Source organism: Lycorma delicatula, chromosome 2 (genome assembly GCF_047948215.1).
Source record: "Lycorma delicatula isolate Av1 chromosome 2, ASM4794821v1, whole genome shotgun sequence".
Classification (NCBI taxonomy): domain Eukaryota; kingdom Metazoa; phylum Arthropoda; class Insecta; order Hemiptera; family Fulgoridae; genus Lycorma; species Lycorma delicatula.
The window spans coordinates 109869070-109893168 of NC_134456.1; the positions used below are offsets into that span (position 1 = coordinate 109869070).

Genomic DNA, 24099 nt, shown 5'->3' on the forward strand with positions numbered 1-24099 from the left:
CTGTGTATTTTTCACTCAAGATATATGAATAATGTTTATGGCAAGACATTTAATCTGAAGAACAGTGCCCTCTTTCTCTCTGATATCACAAAAAGAAAGAAAAAACAAAAACTTTAACTGTTATAATTGCACAACATAACAGCTAGAAAAAAATCAGTTTGCACACAAAATTAAACCTTGTTCTTGTCAACATATTTTTATAACTGTGAAAAAATAAACTGGAGTCAATTTCTTTATAATTCATAGAATAAATAAAAATAAAAACTCTAAAATCTGATTGAGTAAACATTTATATTGTAATAAAATTTATTTTTAACTCTATACAATTTTTTTGTTGGTGTTCTTAAAAAGTTTTACTTGTTTTTCTAAGAAATAACAACCTGTTCTTAATCAGTGTTCTAAATAAAATAACTGAAATCCAGGCCAAAGAAGAAGAAAAAAGAACAATGAATCAAAAGCAACTCACCACAGAGGACTGGAGTCCAGCCGACTGAGCCCACCCAAGATAAAACTCAAATGTCTTACCAATTACCCACACCTTCCTTTCCAAATTTACAATTATTTCGTATTGGTCTGAAGGACCAGAATGCAAAAACCAACTCTGCCCATAAATAAACATAAAAAACCTATAACTATCACTAAATAAATAATGATCCAACTGATAAAAGAATGACACTGCAGCAAGGAACATTTGCCCAGGTTTTGTGATTAGTAGGGAGATAAACTCCCGCTACCATTGTGATCTGTTCCATAAATAAAATAATGTACCATAAAAAAGGACAAGGTTTAAAAATTGTTTGTTTAAATGGTATTAATGTAGTAGGTGATCTACCACTGTAATTAGATGGCATCACTGAAATAAGAAAATAAATAAAATTATAAATATAATCTAAGCAAACTTCACCCACGCTATTAAGTTTGGTTAGTTTATATTTATAATTTTTTCTTATTTCAATGTAGCGTTTCAGTGGTGCCATCTAAGAATTAACTGACTACAGAGGTAGATTGGCTACTACATAATACACTTTAAATTTAGGCATTTGCTTTTGTAAGCCAAATTGTTAGCTACATATCAAAACAAGTTTTTTTTTTTTTAATTTAATATTATTTCACACATTTTTACAGATGTGGTATTTCATATCTTATTAGTCATTTTTTATTTTTTATTAAAGATTAAGTTTTGTTTTACTAATATCTTGTAGAAAAATTACTTTTACACAGCAGCAGCCAATTTTCCTTCTTCATTATTGTATTTGAAAGATAAAAATATAATAGGCTAGATAATGGGCATATCCAGCAGAATATAATTCAAAATTATGTTGAAATTTAAGATTCCAGTATCTTAAGGATCTGTAAATGAAAAAAATTGAGTATTTTGAATAGAATTGATTGATAAATTTTTTTCAGATGCAATATGTTTAATAAAAATGTAACTAAAAAATTTTTTTAATAAAACAGACTAAATAAAAATAAATTTTTTATTTTGATTTCCCAATTAAATTATTAATAATAATCTATTAGAAAAAAAAAATTGAGTAAAAGGCTACAAGAAATTTGGTTCATTTTTTTGACAGAACAAAATCAATTTAACTGATTATATATCTATTAATTTTAACTATCTTGAAATGCTTACATGCATAAATAAAAATGAAGTTACTTGGCAATAACTTATACAACATCAATCAATAAGATTTTATTAAGGGAAATTTGTTATAAGTTCCGTATTCCAATCACAAACTGAATTAACATCAACATATACTATATATATATATATATATATATATATATATATATATATATATATATATATATATGTGGTATGTTGACTAATATATTAGGTGTTCAGAACCACCAGACTGAACAGAGTCCATTAAAAAAAAAAATATTTATATTATTGCTTCCTAATATGGATAAATGAGTTTTATTCACAGCCACAACAAACGAAGTCCATAGTCAACCATTTTATCTCACAGGCAGCAGAATATTTTGTCATGGCACACGATTGTTAAATTGATTCACTGCCACAGTGAACCAAGTCCAAGCATCTGTGTTAGTTTTTAAAGTTATGTTGAATTTATTTGATAAAAGTAACTTATATTTTTACAACTAGAAAAGAAAATAATGTCTTGTAATGAAGATTATGTTCCTGATTTTTCTTCTGAATCATCAGATGAAAAACAGTTCTGGTAAGTAATGTTTTCTCATTATTTTGTTCATATTAATTTTTACATTAAGAAATTGTACTATTACCTTAAAATCTCAGTATCCATACTACTGTAACTATAAGTACACTGAGTAATTTAAAAAGATTTTGGTAAACAGCTCAAGTTTGAATAATCTTGCAATATTGTAATTATCTCTGAAATTCAGTAGGATTGTTTGAGCAGTTTAGGCTTTTATTTGGCTACTTCAGTTTTTGAAATTTATTTCAAAATTGTTTTTATTTTTTTTAGTAGGAAAGTTTTATTTGTATTTAAGATCTAGTCTGCAATTCATAAAATAATACAGTACTGTTAAAATAAAAAATGTGTTAAAGTTACTATTGGTTATGTCATGTAACATTGTTTTCAGATTAGGTTTGCCGTGTCAAAATGTTATTAACCATGCTCTAACATTCTTGTAACTTTGTTTGGGAGTTGAATAGATAGGTAATGTAGTGTGGGCTTGATAAATACCCAAATGTTTATTTTTTATTGAATGTTTTTAATAAATTATACCGTTAATAAACTGATTTTGTTTGCTTGTTTCGAAAATAATATAAGTGAGGCTGTTGTGAATGCTGCAGAAAGTTCCAGTAATACTGAGCCAGAGAGAGAAGATTCCAGTAATACTGAACCCGAGGGAGGAAGGAAGAGTATGAGAATGAAAGTAAATGGAAGAAAAATACAAGGAAGCATCTTAGAAACAGAGGTAACAGCTATCAAAATATCACAGGAAATATTATACTTGCTAAAATGTTTTGGTTAAATTTTGATTTAAGTGTAAGAAACACTGTTCTGACAAATCTTTTTGGACATAGGCAATGTTTACCTCCTGGGCCTAGTTCAAGTAAAAATACCAGTGAGGTCTTGCTGTCAAAATGGAGAAAGGACAAAAAAACATCTGTTGTGTACTACTATAATTTTAGGTGAAGTGAATATAATGTGTTTGTGAGAAAGAAATATTTTCTTAGTATTTTGTAAATAAGCTGGGGTTGACTTTATAGATGCTTGAGAAAGATGAAAGAGATAGATCTCTTTAGATGAAAGAAAGATATATCTCTTTATAGATGAAAGAGATAGATTTTAGGCAACAGACTTCCAAGAAAAACATGACTGATATCCTTTAACATATCAGGCCTTTTCTGTCCTTTCAAATTCACTATTTCAGGAAGGATAATACTGAAATGTGATACCTGCAGCCAAATCTCTTAGTCTGTAAGATGTAAAAGTCATGTTTCAGAAAATAAAGTCCACTTTTAAAAAAAAATTTAAAGTGGACAAATTTTATTTACATTTCAAATACCCTAGTACAGATACCTGCTGACTATGCAATGGGCTACAATCAAAATTGATGCAGAAGATAATGAATTTACTACGCAATCCATCATCGTTGAAAAGGAAATTCATTTAAGAAAAGCCATACAGGCAAGAAATATGCAATCAGATAAGGAGAAACTTCTGCTGAATTTTATGTCCATGCATTTGACTTACAAAAAGCATTATTGTTCCTTTAAAAGTTTCTACATCCATGTCCTATGTAAAAAAAACCTATTCATATAATTTTGGTGTACATTCTTTCAACAATAATATAGGGAGTAAATATGGGACTAAACAGAAGGTATATGAGGATCACAGGATATTTCTAGTGTGATAATAAAACATCTCAGGGAGATTACTCCAAGGCATAAACATATCATGATGTTTTCTGATACCTGCATTGGGCAAACTAGAAATATTAATATGGCACTCACTATTTTGAAGTTAGTTCAAACAAATGAAAGAGAAGTAAATATTTATTGACTATAAATATTTGGTGTTAGGCCATTGATTTCTTCTAAGTGATTGTGAGTTTGGAAATAATAGAGCTTGTGAGTTGAAAGAAGGAACATATTTTCACCCCCTGATGATAGGGTTAATCTCATAAAAAATGTTAGAAGAAAGCAGCCACATTATAAAATATATGAAATGAAATGAAACATGACTAGCCAATTCCTTCACTAAATCACTTGAGTCCATTATAAACAGAAAAAAGATACAAATAATGAAGCATTAAGTTGGCTGAAAGTAAGATGGATAAGAGTTGTCAAGAGATTCTCCATTTTCTTTGTTTTTTAAAGAGATGCTCTATTAGGATATACCTTTCCATGAAAAAATAAAAAAAAAATATAGCCATGGAAGGTAATTACTTTCTTTGGTAAATGTATTTCAAGAGCCTCTATATTCAGGTCATTGCAAGGTCAGTTTGAATAAAAGAAGATACAATGGATCTTTTACCCTATATACCTACAGTTCATCATCCCTTCTATAAAAATCTTCCAGTAGAAATAGGAATAATATTAATTCAGCCAGTCTAATCACGAGGATATTGATGAAATTTTGCTTAATGATAATTAAATATTTTTATTCTCTACTAAAAATATTGGTGACTTTTTTAATTTAAGTAAAAATATCGGGTAGAATTTTTATTGTGAATTTTAAAATTCTACTTTATGTAATATTTGCTGTACAATTAACTTATCATAGTGAACTAAGTCCAAACTTTTTTTAAATATCACTAAATCTCCATTTCTGTAAAATTTCTGAAAGTGGACTAGGCCCACTGTGGTTGTGAACACCTCATATATATATATATGAATATGTTTGCTTACAATCTTGATTTGGGAGGTACATATAGAGCAAATGAATACTAAAATAATTTATATAAATAAGCATTTTTTTTCATAGGGATATGAGATTTACTAATTGTATTCTTCTCTGAGCAAAAGATAGGTTTTTAAAAGTCTAGTAACTAGTTTTGCTCGTAATTCCTTTCCCTAATATCAACATAATTTTCCTATGAATAGGCATATTATCATCCCTAATATTCCATCTTTGTATTTTCAGTATCACAGTTTTAATATTACCTGTAGCACAGGTAATATTAAAACACGCACAGGGTGTGTTTATACCTGTATCACAGTTTTAATATTATATCTACAATTAAAAAAAAAAAAAAATAGATTTTGACATAGTGCATCAAAACAGGTGTAGTAAGTAAGCTTACTATAGCTCAACTGTAAATATTTTTACTAGGAACAATTTAACTACATTTTTAAGATGCGTAACTGTTACGTCTTTTATCAAATTCTTATTTTGCACAACTTTTTTTTAACTATAATAAGAACATAAACATAGATTCATAATATTAAAATCACAAAGATGAACTTGTAAACAAGTCATTTATTTAATAAGAGGACAAAAAAATACACCGTTGCACGAATTACCTCTAATCTATCTACATATGAAATATTTTGGTCAGAAAAGAAATAATTTTGATTACATATATATATAAAATCAATTTTATCAAGAATACTTTTATTTATCACTTAAACTTCCTCCTTTCAAGTATATATTCTTGTATCACCAAGAAGTAACAAGGTAGGATGTATTCAATGAAAAAACACTACATGGTCACAAAAATAAACAAATGATGTAGCAAGTATGAATAGATACAAAAAAAATTTATTATCTCACTTATTAAATATAAAACTTTTATATAAATTCATACTTGGCCATGTCAAAAATTGCACTAAAACAAATATTTCTAATAACTACATTACATAAGAGAGTGTAACAGGTTAAAAAGAGGGCTATAAAAAGTTGCAGTAATAATTATTTTAAAATCTAAAATAGAATTTATAAATACACTAACTGGTCAGGCTCGCTTCATTCACCCTACTGTATAAGCCTGGACCTCGAACATGTTCGTTATCCTCATAGTTGTGAGAATATTAAATATTTTACAGATATTCACTAAAGAAAAAAGGATAAATTTTTGTTTCTTTAACAATTATTATCATAACCCTTAAAGGGGTTGGAGCCTCGATCTGTGGCTTAAAACCTTCCATGGGATTACATGAATATATCCTGAAAATTTTAAACTGTTGGTTCTCGCTTTATGCTGTAGCAAATAAACAAGTAGAAAAACTTTCCCATTTATATATAAGATCATCATTACATCAGTTAATGAAAAAAAAAAAAAAAACAAAGTAAATTAAAAATAATATCTGATGTAACAGGGCAAATAACAAACATTTAAAAATTCTCCAATTGAAAGAAGTTTAAATCAATATTTATTTAAATAATCATAAATCATCCAAATAGCAAATATTTAAACTGTAACTGATAAAAACGTATGCAAAATACTGCATTCTATTTTTAGTATTATACTTTCAATTTTTTTTTTCTATCAAGAAATAAGTTAAACCAGCATAGAATATCCTATATTGGCTTATGGTAAATTATTTTTGGATTAAACAAATCTAAATTCATATATAACATTAAAAAAAATATTCTTAGTGGATAAACAAACTGATTCTTAGTAATACAGAAACTGGTGATAAAAACTGATATTGAAAGCAATACTATACATACACAAAGAGATAAATAACTAAACAAAGAATTTTTTTAAATTTATTTTACTTTCGTGCTTTGGTGGGACGGGGAGTTACTCGCACAATATGGCATTATCATTAAAGTGCAGTTTAAACTCGATAAAAAAAAAGAAAAAAGTTTTAAATTCTAAAACTACCTCTACTCGAGGTATAATATCGTATGATACATGCGAATAAAACATTCGAATTTATAAATGTAATCAGTATGTTTATATATAAATTAATAAATAAATAAATATGTATAAATATTTATAAAACATAACATAAAATGATTCCACCTCACAATAAATAGCATTATTGCTGGGAACAGAAACTTGATTCAAAATGTGAGGCATCAAACAGTTAGCGTTACTCATCATATTGTTTTAATGAATTGTCTTTTAATGTTACAATAACTTGTCATCCCGTACATCCCAACATGTCAAGAAAAAGTCCAATGTCTTACAATGACACAATATTTATAATAACAATAACGATAAAATCATAATCATCCTTTTTTTAAAGTTATTTTCGCATTTGATATAAGAAAAAGTCCATTATTAAAAAATGTACAAGCTTCTGAATGCTGTTTGATAAACTTTGAGAAGTTGCAGTGATGAACATATTTAGAATTTGAAGCCCTCACTAGGTATGCTTGTGTCTGGATCAAACTGAAAGCCACCTTCTGATGCTTGTGGAACCAGATTTGCATCATCATCCACCTGGAAACATATTTGGAGATTAATAATGAATATTGTGTTAGCAATCTATACTACAACAAAATGAAACTTCATTTTAATAATTCATGTGTTAATACATAATAAAATTTAAATATTGAACCAAATAAAAGTAATAAGGTTATTCACTATTATTTCTTAAAACTAAACATAAATTCATTAATTTTCAGCAGAAAATAATAATTCATCCATAAAGGTATATATAATAGAGTTTACAGGTGATTACAAATGTAAATACAGTATGTTTTTAAAATACAATGAACATTTTACCAATTCATGTAATTTTCATAAGTTATATGATTTTAAAATTTAGCAATCAATTGATTAAAAATATAGTAATTTGAATTATCTACACTATTGTGTATGATAAAACAAAATATCATTGCAGTTAACTGATTACTAATAATATATCTTTAAAATGAAATAAATTAACATTTTGTTAAATGTAATGGTTAAGAAAATTACACCGCATTCAATGAAAAAAACATACATAAATAAAAGCTATATTCACAAATTTTTACTGGTAAGTGAAATGTTTATTGTTATCATTGGATGATGTGTTATTTTAATTAACAATTTTAAGAAAACAAAACCAATGAAAACAGACATTTACTAATAAAAGAAAAATTATATGTGCACTAGAGTTGCCAAGAAAAATTTAGTAAAAAACAAAATAAAAAATAATTTTTTTTTTAACAGATATAATTTCTGGATAAAACATTTGTTTAACTAAAATTAAATTTTTAATTAAAAGGTATTTTTACTTTTATTATCTATTGCATACTATAAGAACATACAGGTCAGATGTATGAAAACACAAAATATTTCTAATTTCTAGTGGGAACAAATCTGATGCAGTTTTCTATCACTTACAAAGGGATTATGTTAGATTAGATGCAAGCATCGACTTCAGAGTTACAGATGTAAATATGCTATACTGTGCTTATTTTTACTTACGGCTCTTTCTTTGTCTCACAGCTCAATACATCACCAGTTAGTTTTCTTCATTAGGAAATAAGATTTGCTAATGAAGAAAACCTTTTTAAAATAAGAATATGACTATTACACGTTTGATGTCAACAGAAGACATGAATTTTACTTCAATGAATTATCCCTGGTACTTTACATCGAGATCCAGTATGTTTTACAATTATTCCTAAATTCTGGTTTTTACTCTTTTTCTCTGTTAAATATAGTTAGAAAATCTATATGAAGTGAAATCCACAATGAAGGGCATTTATTTTCAGACAATGAATGAGACAAAAATAACTGCAGAGTGACTGAAGCTGGTGTTCTAAGGTTTAAATCCTAGTAAAGGCAGTTAAATTTTATACAGATTTAAATAATGGATCGTGAATACTGGTGTTTTTTGGTGGTTGGGTTTCTGTTAACCGCACATCTCAGGAATGGTCGACCTGAGACTGTACAGGACTATACTTCATTCACTATTAGAGTAATATGAGTAGAGGATTACTTCATCCTCTGAAGTAATAACTTATGGTGGTTTTGGAGGCTAAACAGAAAAAGAGAGGTACACCCAAAATAAGCAAACACTGACGCAGATAGGTAACACCTGATAAATTATAGCAGTGCTTTTTACAGATGGAAATTCATAAACATGCAATGGGTGTATAGACAGAGGGAAATATAAGTTGCAAAATTGTAATAATAAAATGCACCTATTTAATTTATCTTTCCATACACATTTTCTAAATATATATATATATATATATATATATATATATATATATACACATACATACTGAAATTTGAGAATTTGTATATACTTACATCTGAGAAATATTGCTCAATAATATCATATGCTAATTTGTAAATATCAACATTTTCATGGCTCTGAAGCATCTCAATTTTGTCTAAACCTGTAAAAATAAATTTAAAATTGAAGTTATTAAACTTTGAAAATAAACAGTAACTGCTTTTGGAAACAATTACCTAAAGAATATAAAAGTAACAATAGTAAACTGGTAACAATTTAAAGAAAACTTTAAATTGTTAAAGCTTTTGGAAACAATTACCTAAAGAATATAAAAGTAACAATAGTAAACTGGTAACAATTTAAAGAAAACTTCATAATCCCTTTTTGATTTCAACAGATATTATGCTCAAGATAACCTAAGCGAATATATTTACTTGAATTAATAATACAATATACAGCATGTAAAGAAATACACAATCATAAACAAATCACTAACATATCAGCTGTTGACAAGCTATTTATTTCATACCATAGCCAAATTATTGACAATTATATCATTAAAATGTTTGAAAACAAAATATTAAGACAATGTGGGAAATCTAGAAGAAATGTAACTATTTATGGCATTCACAAAACTCATAGCACAGGTTATATGTTTAAAATTACTGCTTACCTCAATTATAAGACGATATGAATCTTATTTAAATAACGTTAATTGAAAATAAATAATTATTACAAAACATTGTTATTATTGCATTGTCAGTCTGCCCTTACAAGGATTATCTGAAAAGTAACTTATGTTTTAAACATAGTGTGGAAAATTTGACATAGTTAAAACCATTTTGGTAGTGCAATGTTGTGCCAACAGCAATAAGAAAGGTCTGTGTTGATGTTTCAAGTAAGAACCATCTTAAAATGTAAGCTATGACTAAGAATCCTGCCAGCTGCAAAGTATCCTTAAAAATGGTTGCTGTTAGCCAGATTCTATAAAGTGGTTTAAATTCATTACTAACTTAAGGAGAACGGAAGACTACATTCATGATAAATTAGTTAAGAAGACTGAAAATGTAGTTAGAGATTTAAATGAATAATTTGAGATTTGAAAATCTAGTTTGGATTTACTTTTCAAATTTATTTCCAGAGATCTTGGTCAGTTCACTTTTTGCTACAGCTTAGCAATGCTATCAAAGTTTTATACTTGACGGTTCCTACAGACCTTTCACAACAGACGACATAGTAGTTGGGATCAGCATTATCCTTTCACTGAATGTTAAAGATGAAGGTGATGCTTTTCTGAACATGTTTGTTATGGACTTTGAAACTTCAGTTTCATGAATTAACATAGTGAAAACAAATCAATCAATGGATGTGATATTAATAAAGTTACTGAGGACCATCCAAAACAAACATGCTCCATCTAATCTTATTAAGAGTTGAGCTCTAGTATAGCTTATTTGTATGACAATGCTTGCTCTCTCATACTGAAGAAGGAACAAGCTTTAGTATGATAAAGTGTAAATGTTTGATCCTATGGCTTGCACTTCAGTTCTTTGATACAATCCAGTCCGGTATGGTAGACTGAACCACAACTGGAAGAATTTCATTCAATGGAATTAAAAAAGCCTATGAAAGAAAATGCCTCAACTAGGCTGAAGAGTATATAGAAAAATAAGTTAAGAGCGAAGTTTATTTTACAATATTGAAAAATGTATAGAATTTAAAAATTTTATTTACATTTTGATAGCCCTTATTTTAATTATAATATATGAGAATGACTACAAACTACATTAAAACATATGAAGAAGATTAACAATATCATATTAATTAAAATAATTATGAATATGCAATAAAAGAAAGCAGCAATTTATTCTATGATTTACACTTTCAATTTTAAAAAACCAACCATATCTTTTGTTTCTGTTTCTAGTAAACAAAAGCACAGTAATGGTTATCAGATGGTTTTATGGCATACTGACACAATAAAAAACTGTCAAAAGCTAAATCTTGTCACCTAATTTTATAAAAGTTAACTAGTTTTAATAATATTAAACATACTTAATCTCAATTTCAATAATGTTATTGTAAAAATAATATTAAAAAGTAAAAAGCTATATATAAATATATTAAAGTAACATTTCAACAAACCTCCACATTCTTCTATCATGGTGGCAAGTGGTTCGGCATGAGGTCCAGCAACTTTGAGCATATTATTAATACCGTCCAAAACAACCTGAATCACTTGTGTATCTTTGCAGCTAAGCAATGCACAGAATGGAGGGATGACACCTTCTTGAATGAGGTTACCGACCTGCTCCCTATTACCACTGATTGTCAAATTACTTATAGCCCATGCAGCTTCTTTCTGCGTTTGGAAATCTCCCTAGACAAATATAAAAGACATTACGCATTTTATCAATTTTTTCATATTTTTATAAATATAATGAAATGTTTCATTATCACTAAGAATAGGGTCAATCCATTTTAAGTGACCCAAGAGTGGTTGCTTGACCAATTAAAAAAAACCTGAAATTTACTTGTTTCCTACTTGTCTCAGGACCTTAAAACTATTTTTTTTTTAAATTTTTATTTAAGCAGCTTACCTGTGGCAGCCATTTTTGTTACGGTGCGCACACCTATTTTTGTAATTGTTAAAAAAATATTGGTCCTGGAAGGATGAAACAAAAAGCAATTTATTCATATTTTCTCAAGGTAAAAGAATGGTCAGTGGTTTGTTTATTTATCTATCTCTCTTCTTCCTATGAAAAAATTACCAATAAAGATGAACATGAAAAATTGTGAAATTTCACTTTTGGTCATTTTTTCAAGAGGCAGGAATGGCAAAGACAGTTTGAATTATTTTTTATGCGTAGGTATATGTTAGTAGTAGTTTTACCATAAATAATATTAATGGTGATACACTTTCCCTAAATTTTCATGAATTTTTGAAAACTAATTTAAAAAAAAAAATTCAAATTCTAGCTTCAAATAACTCTGATGGGGCTGGTGATAAAAATCTCAAATTTGCAGTTTAGTATTTTTGTGGATGTTTACAGCAAATAAAAATGTTTCTTGTGTATTGTACTAATAAAAAAATTATAAACTCTCAAAAATTATGAAAAACCTATCAAAACTATACCATTTTGACTCACTAAATAAGAGCTCCAAGGGGGTTTCTCAGTCTTATGCCGATTTTTCAGTGAAAATGTTTTTCATCCTATCAGCATTCATTCTCCATAATTAATTTTGTTAGATACCGATTTAGTAACAGGAAACCTTTTGTTTACAAAACAAAAGATCTTTATTTTCATTTCCATTTTTTCTTTAGACTACTATAAAACAATTGATTAAATTAATCAATGACTTTTTAAAGATAACAGTTCACTTTATTCATTTATCAGCTACCTGATACAAAAAATCTTTCCACATCACTAAGATCCAAATCACCAGCCTCAAATCAGTGTTTTTTTTACTACCTCCCTGATTTTGTTATTTTTAAAAAAGGAGTTAAAATACATCCACAATAAAAAGCTGCGAAGATATGTACAAATTATAGATACAAAGATTAAGTTATGATATACTAGGGTGAGTTTGAATGTTTTTCAATACTGTTTCATGAGGTTGTTTTTTAATTTAAAATATTTAATGATTAAAAATTCATAAAACAATCACGTACTACTCAACTTATCATCAATTATGCACTTTTTGTCTTTTTGTGATAATGACTTGACATATACATTTTTCACCCCCTGAATATTGTGATTTTCCAACCAATCAATTAGTTTCAAACTCCCTGATGGATTTGAGCAGATGCCATTAGTTGTTCTTTCTTTATTTTTTGTTGAATTCAAGTGCTCCCTTCTTAGATACCAGGGTTTTATGAGGGATCATTTTAAAACCTAGAAAGTTCTATCACTATTATTAAAATTTTTCTTTGATGACTCAGTTTATATGGAAGCTTTAACAAGACGTTTTGTTAACTGTACAATTAAAAAGTCTGGAAAATTGTATTAAGAAAACATACATTTTACGTCCTCTTTTGATCAAGGTTTCCCTCAATATGATGACATACTAAAAATTATAATGTCCTATTGCATTATTAAATATACAAGCAAAAAAAAAAAGATAAAAACAATTAAAAATTCCTAAAATGTTACAATTTTTAACTGCACTGACAAAAACTGGTTAACAGTATGACAAAGTTAAAATTAAACTCACTTTACTAAGGTTTTGAATAATTTTTGGTAGGAGACCAGCATCAATTACAGCTTGCACTTGGTGTTGATTACCAGCAGTTATATTTGAAAGGAACCATACAGCTTCCTGAATGACAAAATTTTAATAATTAACACATTAAAAATCAAATAATAAAAATAAATAAAAAAACTATTTTCAAATGTACTTAAATTAATTCAAAACTGCCAAAAGAATCACAAATTGCAGACTATAGAAGAATAATTAACCAAAAGTCCAAGAAAATATTAAAATATCCATATCAGAGGGTAAATGCACTTTATAATAAACATGAAGTTGATTGTTAAGATTACATACAATTATTCAATCTAATGACAAAGTGAATCAAATTTACTTATGACTTAGATTTAGCTCTTGTGACCTTTAAAAAACAAAAAATTGCAGCCCTTGTCGCTGAAGAAGTTTGCAAAATTGGTTTTCTTTATAATTAAAAAAATAATAGTTTAATGCAATAAGAATTGTTAGGTTAATTTAAAAAAAAAAAAGTTACATTAAAATACAGTATACATAATATATATTTAGTGAATAAAAGATTAATGTACTTTTTGACTAATATGCCACAAAACAATGTTCAAAAAATAACAAGTTTACATCAATAATATTGATCATTAACAAAAAAGTACATTTTTTTTCAAAAACATGAAAAATAATTTTCCCCACGGTTTTTTTATGTACTATATCATCAATTATATATGTTATTTTCACAAACAGTAAAAAATATAAAACATGTCTAAAACAGCCTGACTTAAGATATCAGCTTCATCTTGGTTTCAGCTCCTTACATTTTTTCATTTATCATTTAATCTGTGTCATCTTCCTTATTAAAATATATGCAAAAGCATGCCTGAGGACTTCACAAGAAAAAGAAAATCATAGAAAATGAAAATAACCCTCATGAAAATGTAGAATCTATGAAATTGTAGACCGATACATGCTTACCAACATAGCTTCAACTGAAAATGCAGATGTTCCTACATGCAGTATGAAAGTATTTTAACGTACAAGCCTCGACCAAATATAATTTGCTTAATCTGCTTTACTGCCATATGCTTAATATTTCAATACATATTTGATATATTTAAATAAATGTACATTGTATTATTAGAATTGAAATCTACTTATACACCATTCGAACCCTGCAAAACAGCTACATATAAACTTTCAACATTAATTTACATTGCTTGTCTCAAACCAGTAGTGTAAATGCTTATAAACTTGTAATCATAGAATGTATACAATGTTTCTTGTAAAATGCATTAACAAATGCACTTTTTATGACAAAATATTAATAACTGTAAAATATATAATTTTTTATTTGCTACTATATAAGTAATCAAATCAAATTAATTCCATTTCAATAAAACTGAAAAAAATATCTGAATAGCTTATCTCATAGCTATTAAAATATTATATATGTTTTGCCATTATAGTTATTATTTCATAGTGAAGCAAATTATTAAAATATGTAATGAACATTAGAATATGTAACATTATAATTTAAATATAACCAAATAAGAAAAACATTTTTTAATAAAAATGTTAAGAAACCTAACCTGTTCTTTCAAAAGTTTCTAAAGTTATTCAATTAAGAAAAAAAATTACTATAAAATATAATTTATTATTTATAAAAAAAATATAGGTAAAGAAACAAACCTTGCATATTTTTTCTTTTGGATGAGTAAGAAGAGTAGGAAAGTGCGAGAGTGCATCATAGTTCAGTACAACTTGTGTTTGCTCATCTGTACCAGTAACAATATTACCAACTGCACGGAGTGCAGCAGTCTGTACCTAGAATTTGTAAAAAGCACAAATAAATATATTACTAAGATCATTTAAATTTATCTTCCTTCCCTAAATCCATCTCTCTAACACCATAAAGAGAAGTATAGGGATGAGGTTAGTTAATTTACTTAAGGTCTAAGAACACAACTATAAAAGTAAATAAAATTATCTACGCTTTTGCCATAACACACCTTCAAGATTGTTGTACTGTCTTCTGCACTTGCTTGCTTAGAGTTGGTACAACTGCAGCAATCATATGTGTGAAATTTGATCCCGATAGAATCATTTGCTTTTTAGCTATTATAGTGTAAACATGTGATCTGCTAGCAGTTTGCACAGAGGAGGAACAATAAATTGTTTATCAGACTTCTCTGGTCAGAGGGTGTGAAGGAGCTGAAATTCATCATAGACTTTTATCACAATACAGGGACAGTGTTTTATCACAAAGTGTTTTTTTCACGGATCAAGAAGTTTATAAGTGGCCGGATGAGTGTGATGCACAAAAAGAAAGCAGGACACCTATCAACTTCCACTACATAGGACAAGATTCAGCAAGCTCAAAAGATGTTTCTGGCAAATAGGTGAGTTACCATCAATGAGGTAGCTTCTTTGAACATCAGTCATGGTTCTGCTCATCAAATCACCGATAACGAGCTTGATTTCTAAGTCTATTGTCAAGTGTTGTTGCATAACAATACCTGCCTTCACGCAGCTCATCACACTGTTCAAATTAGATCACACTAACTACAGTCTAGATCATTTGTTCTTGTGGGGAATAACACCCCCTTGTGGGTGCTGGAGGCCTTCAGGAGGGGCGGCGGTAAAAGGTCCACAGAAGACTGGGGGCATTCAGATGGTCTAGGAAAACGATGGCGATTAAAAGGTAAAAATGACGTTTTCCTGATATTTCTAACTGAAATTAAATACCTACTATACACTAGTACAAAAATTTAAAGGAACAGCTATATTTTATAATAAAAAATTATCACCTAGATTACTAATAAAAATTTTTCTTTATACAAAACAGGACTTGACAAAGGTACAAATTTTCTTTGTTGATAAAAAAGCAACACTTAGTTTCACTTATTCATTGTTTTACAATATGATTAATAACTCCAGTTTTGCAGATAGCTTTAACAATTTCTCTTTCCTTCAACCACTCAGTGATTAACATCTGATATTCTATCATTTAAACTTGGTTAACAGTATACAACAATTCATATTTTTCAACTCTCATAATTGCTTTCAGATTTATTTCTACTGGAATTATCTATCAACTCATTTTACTAATGAACACTGAAAGTAAGGAGTAGTGTAATAGAAAAAATAAATAAATCAGTAATAATTAAAGAAAATGGATAATCACTAAACTTTTTTTATATATACAAATTATAAAATTTCCACTTGGATTTTGTTTTCTCACAGACACACATGAAAAATAACCAAACATAATTTAGTCAAGTTGATGATAATAAATCACATATATATATCATTATGAAGATGTATATGTTTTCAGAAAATCTTTTACTGGGTTTAATCAATACTTAATTTGAATTTCCTACAAGTCCTAACTTGTAGAACATAGAATTATGCACTTTTATTATACAATGAAGTAAAATTATGTAATATTTCACATAAATTTCAATTTACAGTAGAACACAAAAGGAAAGAAGATGTAAAAATAAAAACTTATTATTTTCTTTTGATCTTTGTCTTTCCAGGCAGAAAGTTCAGATAAGAGATATTTGAATATGAGAGGTGTTACCGTTTTGTCATTGTAGATACAATTTAAAATTATAAAAATAAAACTTATTTCTGAGTAAGAAACAGAACTACTACTAAATTAGTATAATACAATATAATTATAATTAGAAAAACTGAATTATCAGTGAATAGAGATTGCAATCTTTAAGTAGAGTTTGATACTCACCTTGACTTCTTTATGTGATAATAAAGGTATTAAGTTTGAAACTACACCGCTGTCAATGACCATTTGAATTTGCTCATTTCCACTGTCCGTCAGATAGCTAAGAGCCCATACAGTGTCGACAAGAATCTGCAAAATGAAATTATATTACCTCTATTCAAATTTAACTCAATGATCTCACTATTTTCTTGCCACACATTCATACTATCCAACATATTAAATTATCTAACTCAAGGCAATAATTTCTGGGGTTTTAACTGGCTAATTTTTACATTATTTTTAGATTTTTTTTTTCTTTGATGCAGAAACAACTGTAGCATTATTCTGACAAAGAGAAAGAATATTATTATTAGTATTTACTGAAGTAATTCATGCACTTTTTTTGGCCAAAATTTTTTTATATAAAAGTAGGTGTGATTTGTGAGGAAATGATTTTACATAGGTTTATAATGAAACAAAAATAAGATAACCATTGAGAAAATTATTTATTTGACTGAATATTTTTTAAATGTTTAAAAATTCAGGTCCATGAATTATTTGAAGACATACAGTATATAATTTTATGCTAAGAATTTACGACTGAAGAAATTCATGAACACATGACACTTTAACAGCCTGTTGAATAATACATTGACAGTTCTCATTTCTTTAAATTAAATAACAAACTGTTCGTTCATTAAAAATGAACATAATAAAATTATACATGAGAGGATATGTGCTATTTTTTTTGTAACTGTGAATATCAAAATCCTGGGTATCAGTCCAGTAAAACATTCCACTGCTTTATTCTCTCCCACTGAAGTTGGTTTTCATTTTGCTTTATTTATCTCTTGATGACAAATCTAAATAACTACATAAGCCTACAGTAAGAAAAATTACTCAAAAGTTAATCATTTTTTTTTTCAATAACAAATCATAACACGAGAGAGCCTATATAAATACAGTCTGTATGGACAACTTAGATACAGTTTCTTGCAATTAATTCTCTATCAACATAACATGACTTTAGGGACCTTTAAATTTATTAGTCCTCAAATTAATGAAATTGAAGAAAATTTCATATCAGCATTACAATTAAGGAGCGGAAAATCACATTTTTCTTTTGAATAAAAAAATTTTTTTTATTAAATATTCTTATAATCGATTCTTTCCAGTACTCTTCTGCAATATGTGAGCATAATGAGAAAAAATAAATTTAATATCATTTACACAAATAAAATAAAAATATTTACAAATCAATTTTTGCGTCATTATTTAGCTTAAAATGTAAAAATAAAATATTTTTTTTAAAATGTCAGTATAATAATAAAGAAATTATAAAAAATTTAGGTTTTTGCAAATATACTCTGAAATTAAAAGTAATGAGTTTACATATCTTCATTGTCTGAATGATTACATACTAATGTGCAAATGTTTATCAAAAGTGTACTGGTCTATGTCAAGACTGATATCTTTTACTATAGTGATAATTTGTGCTCAGTAAAATGAAAATATACCTATGGAAGCACAAATATTTTTAATTTTATATATAACCTAAGTGCCTTCATTTGAAATTTATTATTATTATCAGCTATTAGTCTTTAGTTGATACAGAGATTAATTCAATGGCATTTCTTAGCGCTTAGTTATAGATTACCACAGAGATTTATGTCTCATTAGAGCAAATACCATTTACTACAAAAGGCAAATGTCAATGTTTTCAATGAGTATTCACAAATTGTATAAAAAATCTTTTATGCATACCCAAAAAAAAAGGTTCAAACTAAGCAGTTTCATTTTTCAAACATATATTATATGAGGTCTATTTAGAAAATAACCAAACATTTTTAATTACACGCCAACAGAGATGTTTACTGATGTGCAGTTGGCAGCATTGTGTTCTACAAATTTCCTCTGCAACATGCAAGTACAACTTGTTTGTTAGTAGTGATTTTTGTAATGTGCAATTTTTGGGAGAAACAATAAAACATAAAATTTTGATGAAACTGAGGAAAACTGTCGTAGAAATGTTTCTACTTTTGAAAAAGTTTATGAAGATGATGCTCTGGGCCATATGCAATGTTACAAATGGTTTTCATGATTTAAAAGTGGTCGTCAGTCAACTGAAGGTGACCCTCAATTAGGAAGGCCTTCAACTTCAACTTCAACTGATGAGACCCATGTTTAAAAATCAATGGTCTGGTGTATTCAAATCGTCGATTGACTACCAGAGAACTTGCAAAAGAGATTAGCATCTTAACTGGATCATCCTATGACATTTTGACTGTAAATTTGTTGAACATGCATAGAGTCGCAACTAAGAACATCATTTGATGACCAAACAGCAGAAAGAACATCGAGTGGATGTTTGTCAGCAACTTCCTGAACAAGCGAATGATGATGAAACATTCATACAAAGGATCATAACGAGACGAAAGCTGGTTTTATGGCTACGACACTGAGGCAAAAATTCAATCATCAAAATGGATTGGCAAAGGATCTCCAAGCCCCAAGAAAGCATGTCAGTCTCAATCCAATGTCAAAAGTGATGGTCACTGTATTTTTGATGTTAATGGAATTGTGCATTTTGAATTCTCGCTTCAAGATGAAACAGTGAACGCATTATGCATACTACCAAGGAGTTTTACAGCAGTTCTGCAAGAAGAGACCGGAGGTCCTGGAGAGAACTATGAGGAAACTCATGGTTGCTTCACCATGACAATACGCTTGCACACTCATCTTTGTGACTGTCTTCCCTCAGCCTCCCTACTTGCCAGACCTATCTCCTTGCAATTTTTTCTTATTTCCAAAATTAAAATCAGTGATGAAAGGACGCAGTTTTGAAACTATTGATGTCATTAAAGCAAATTTGTCATCGACCTTAAAGCCCATTTCAAATGAAGCTATCCAGGACTGCTTTGCAAAGTGGAAAATTGGACCACTGGGAAAACTGTGAATAATAGGAGGGAGACATGAACCAATAATTTATAAAATTAATAATAAAGATTAAAAATTAAAGTTCGGTTATTTTCTGAACAGACCTCATATATTAAACTTTCTTGGGTCTGATGTAAAACTGGAAACATTTTGTGATTCAGCTGGAGGACAAAACAAAAACTACAGTTGTTTGGATTGCCATTACCTGGTTAGCACTCTTAAGAAATTCAAACCCATAAATGTAACATTTCTGAAATGCGGACAATCATAATTAGAATGCAAGAGGATTTCGAACTAGCTAAAACAAAGACTAAAATTCAACTGCTGAACGACTGATATATTTAAATGTGCTCATTATAAAGCTACACCCTTTTGAGTGGTCTAATTGGTTGCCAGTAATATAATACTGACAATTTTTCATTCAGAGTACAGAAAATAGTGTCACTTTTGAACAAGGCTAATAGTCTAGGGTCACAGAATAAGAAATATGTTTAATTATAGAAACTAATCATTCAATAGTTATCACCTTTTCAAATTTAACAAACTTAACAAAATTAAATTTATTTCTTGTTTTGAAAACATGTGGAAATTTTCTCTTAAAATCATTTGAACCATTTAAACTAAATTATCAAAATTCTTATTGTCCAGTAACTTAATAATGATGAATTTAGCCTCACATGAAAGTTTTGACTTTTTTTAGTATATCTGAAACAATCAATACATTAATCATGATTGATAAACCACTACAATACAGTTCTTATGCTTTTGAAAAGAGTTCAAAAGCCATTGTTTCAGCAAAATTTCAATGTTTCAAAGATTCTGTTAAACCTCTTTAGCATCACCTAACTTAGTGATAATAAAATTGAAAGCTCAAACTACTTTTAGTTTAAATTGTTTGCCAACAAAAGACATGATCATATTACGAGTTACAAAGACTTAAGACTTTTAGACATTTTAATTTATGTATGTGAATTAAGTAACTGTATCACTCTACTACAGTAGGTTGTTAGCTGGAATGCTGTGAACAAATCAAGCTCGAGCTGTGCGTCTGCAGGGAGGTCCAGTCAAAGGTCCTGATGTTTGACTGCCCTGCTCTTGGGATGGGGGGGCAGAGACCAGGCCCCTCACAAATTGCTACTCACTAGCAGCAAGTCAATGTGGTGACAGCTGCATTGTTGGACCATGTGGGAGTTCCTTGATGCAGTTGCTTTGTTCAACCGGCATCCATAGTTTGCTTAAGGAAAGACTTATCACATTGCCATGCTAACCCTGAGTATGGCTGACCACCAGCCAATTATTATGGCTCCACGCAATGAATTGCTGCCTAGACAAAATTAGTTTTATTATGGATTTCATATATATTTTTAGTAGTTGAAAAAAAGGGACTATTAGTCTACCCATTTTAGCAAATATATGACAAGCGAGTGGTTGGGACATGTTAAGTCGGTGGTGTATGCCACCACACTTAGTCTGTTCACGCTGTTAGGTAAGCTCTAGCAGCTATGTTAGGACACTGGTCGCTTAACTGTTCAAGGTTCAGTTGCCGTTTGAAACACAGACATTTGGTCTTATTCTTTAGGGTGACTGAATGAAGTGGTAGCAGGAGAAATGCCAAGAAAAAACCCCCCACTAATTTTTTATATTTTATTAAATACTACTTTTATTTTTTTAATTTATTAAAGTAACTGATACATTTTGTTAAGTAAAGTACCTATGTTGTCCTGAAAAACATACAAATTTAGTTTTTATTACCTACTTTTTCCCGTTTCAGTTGTTATCTCCTGCCACATGAAAAATTGTATTTAGAACATATTTAATAAGTCAGTAGAAAACAGAACTTAAAAAAAGTTCTATTCCATTTGAAGTGCAAGTTTAATTACATTTTGATTAGAAGGTATAGGTTTCAGACTTTAAAATGAGACTTCTTGTCCCTTTTTTCTCCTGCAGTCTTTATACAGGGTGTCCCATATAAAACGCAACCCATCAATCACTAATCCATGAAATTTCAAAAGTCAAGCTTACTCCCTTACTCGTTACTGAAATGGACTCGTCCAACATCTGAACATCGGGGCGACGCACTGGAACACTACCGATAGTAACAACAATGCAATCATAACGTTCAGTGTATTGCTAGAGACAAGATGGTGTTTTTGCTAGATGAACGTGTTTTCATGTTGAGTAGTACTTCAGTATGAAATCAGTGGTTGTAGTGCAAGATTTGTTTCGCCATAAGTACCCCGATAAACCAGCTCCTAACAAAACATACCAGCTCCTAAGAAAACATCAGTATTAAGGTTAGTTGCAAAATTTAGAGAAACTGGTTCTGTTAATAACAAGGAACACAAAAGATCTGCGTCAGTGTTGAATACAGATACAGTCACTGAAATCAAAGACTAATTACTCGCCTCGCCAAATCAATCGATCAGACGTTTGTCTGCTGAAATTAATTTGTCTAAAACAACTGTTCATCGAGAGACCAAACAATTACAATTACGACCTTATCACATTCAAATGGTTCATCAACTTCTTGAGCCTGACAAAGAAAAACGGCTACAATATTATCAATGGTTCCGTCGATTTCTGCGTGAGGGAATTAATGTTATGAATTCGTTATTTTTCACAGATGAAGCATGGTTTCATTTGGGGGCTACTTAAAGTGCCAAAACAGTAGAATTTGGAGTGCTGAAAATCCCCACGTTTATCATGAAAAACAATTACACCCGCAGAAGTTGGGCGTGTGGTGCGCGATATTGCGGAATAAAATAATCTGTCCTATTTTTTTCAAGTACACCATTAATGCAGAACGATATCAGGATATTTTATTTCAGTTCATTGCACTCTTGAAAGAGGAAGACAGACACTGCTGGCTACAACATGATGGTGCGAAATCGCACTACGCAGGTTCAACTTCTGATTTCATTGAATTCTTTGGTAATCGTGTTATCGGTCGAGGCTTGTGGCCACCAATATCTCCAGATTTGACTGGGGCGGATTTTTTCTACGGGGTTACCTCAAAGAAAAAGCCTACAGCAACAAACCACAAACAATTCAAAGTCAATATTGAACAAGCTGTATTAAATATCCAGCCACAAACTTTGAAAAAAGTTGCAAGAAACGCTGTAAAAAGAATTGAAGCTTGTATTCAAGAAGATGGCGACCACTTCTGACATTTACTCTAAATATAAGGTAATGAATGGTAATAATACAAATTACATTAACATTTACACATGCCTTTTTATTATTTCAATACCTACCAATATAAGGTTGGGTTGCGTTTTATATGGGACAGCCTGTATATTATATATTTGGTAATATATCATAATATATATGATAATAAAAAACTATTTATTTCTTATAAATTTTTTTTTATTATTTTGTAATAATTATGTATAATATGTAATTTTATGTAAACAATTTGAAAAAAATGTAATGCAACTGATTATGCGAGAAATTGCAGAAATGTTTTTGCATGTATAATGGGATACGTTATTTACTTTATTTATTGTTCTGTACTTAGGTTGATCAAATAAATATAATTTTGTGTATATTAGTATAGAGGAATATGATTCTTATAAAAATTTACTTAATATATACATATATACTGATAAATCAATTTGAACGATTTTTAAAATTTTTTTTTCTATTTTCAAAATGTTAACAAAACTATGTATGAAATTTTTTTAAATAAAATTAAAATAATGCACAGGAAATATCTAATTTAATAAAAAAAGAACTTAATTTTTAAAAAATGATACAACAGCTAATTAAATTTCAGATGGGTAAGTAAAGCTCTGTCATTCTTGTAACATACTTGGTCATACAACTAGCAGCAAATAGTAATCAAGATTTTTGTGCTGACAGAATCAGCATAAGTTGAAAAAAATGTTAAGGTCATAAAAGGTCAATCTTTCATATAAGAACGATATTGGTAAACCTCTAGCCACAAACCATTGCAAAAAACAGCAAGAAACAGATGAAAATTAAGATAGAAATATTATTGTATCTATCTTATCTTTGGTAAGTACACTGATTCACTTCTCAATTCACAAATTATATTATCTTATGGTCACAAAGTATTTTTAACAGTTTTCAATCTAAAATATGAAAGACAATTATGAGGGTTATCCAAATATTACATTTCATTTTTGCATGCACC

The 24099-nt window shown here is 28.9% G+C and overlaps 1 protein-coding gene across 1 annotated transcript in view; it reads right to left on the minus strand.

Moving 5' to 3' along the window:
• Positions 1-6296: 6296 nt before the first annotated feature.
• Kap-alpha3 (karyopherin alpha3) overlaps positions 6297-24099 on the minus strand; it is a 35327-nt gene continuing 17524 nt past the window's right edge. The window contains exons 6-11 of the mRNA XM_075356019.1: positions 17031-17156; positions 14972-15106; positions 13283-13387; positions 11213-11447; positions 9142-9230; positions 6297-7335 (exon numbers count right to left, since the gene is read on the minus strand). Coding sequence (XP_075212134.1) covers positions 7240-7335; positions 9142-9230; positions 11213-11447; positions 13283-13387; positions 14972-15106; positions 17031-17156 — 786 coding nt within the window. The 3' untranslated portion in view covers positions 6297-7239. The remainder of the gene's footprint in view (positions 7336-9141; positions 9231-11212; positions 11448-13282; positions 13388-14971; positions 15107-17030; positions 17157-24099) is intronic.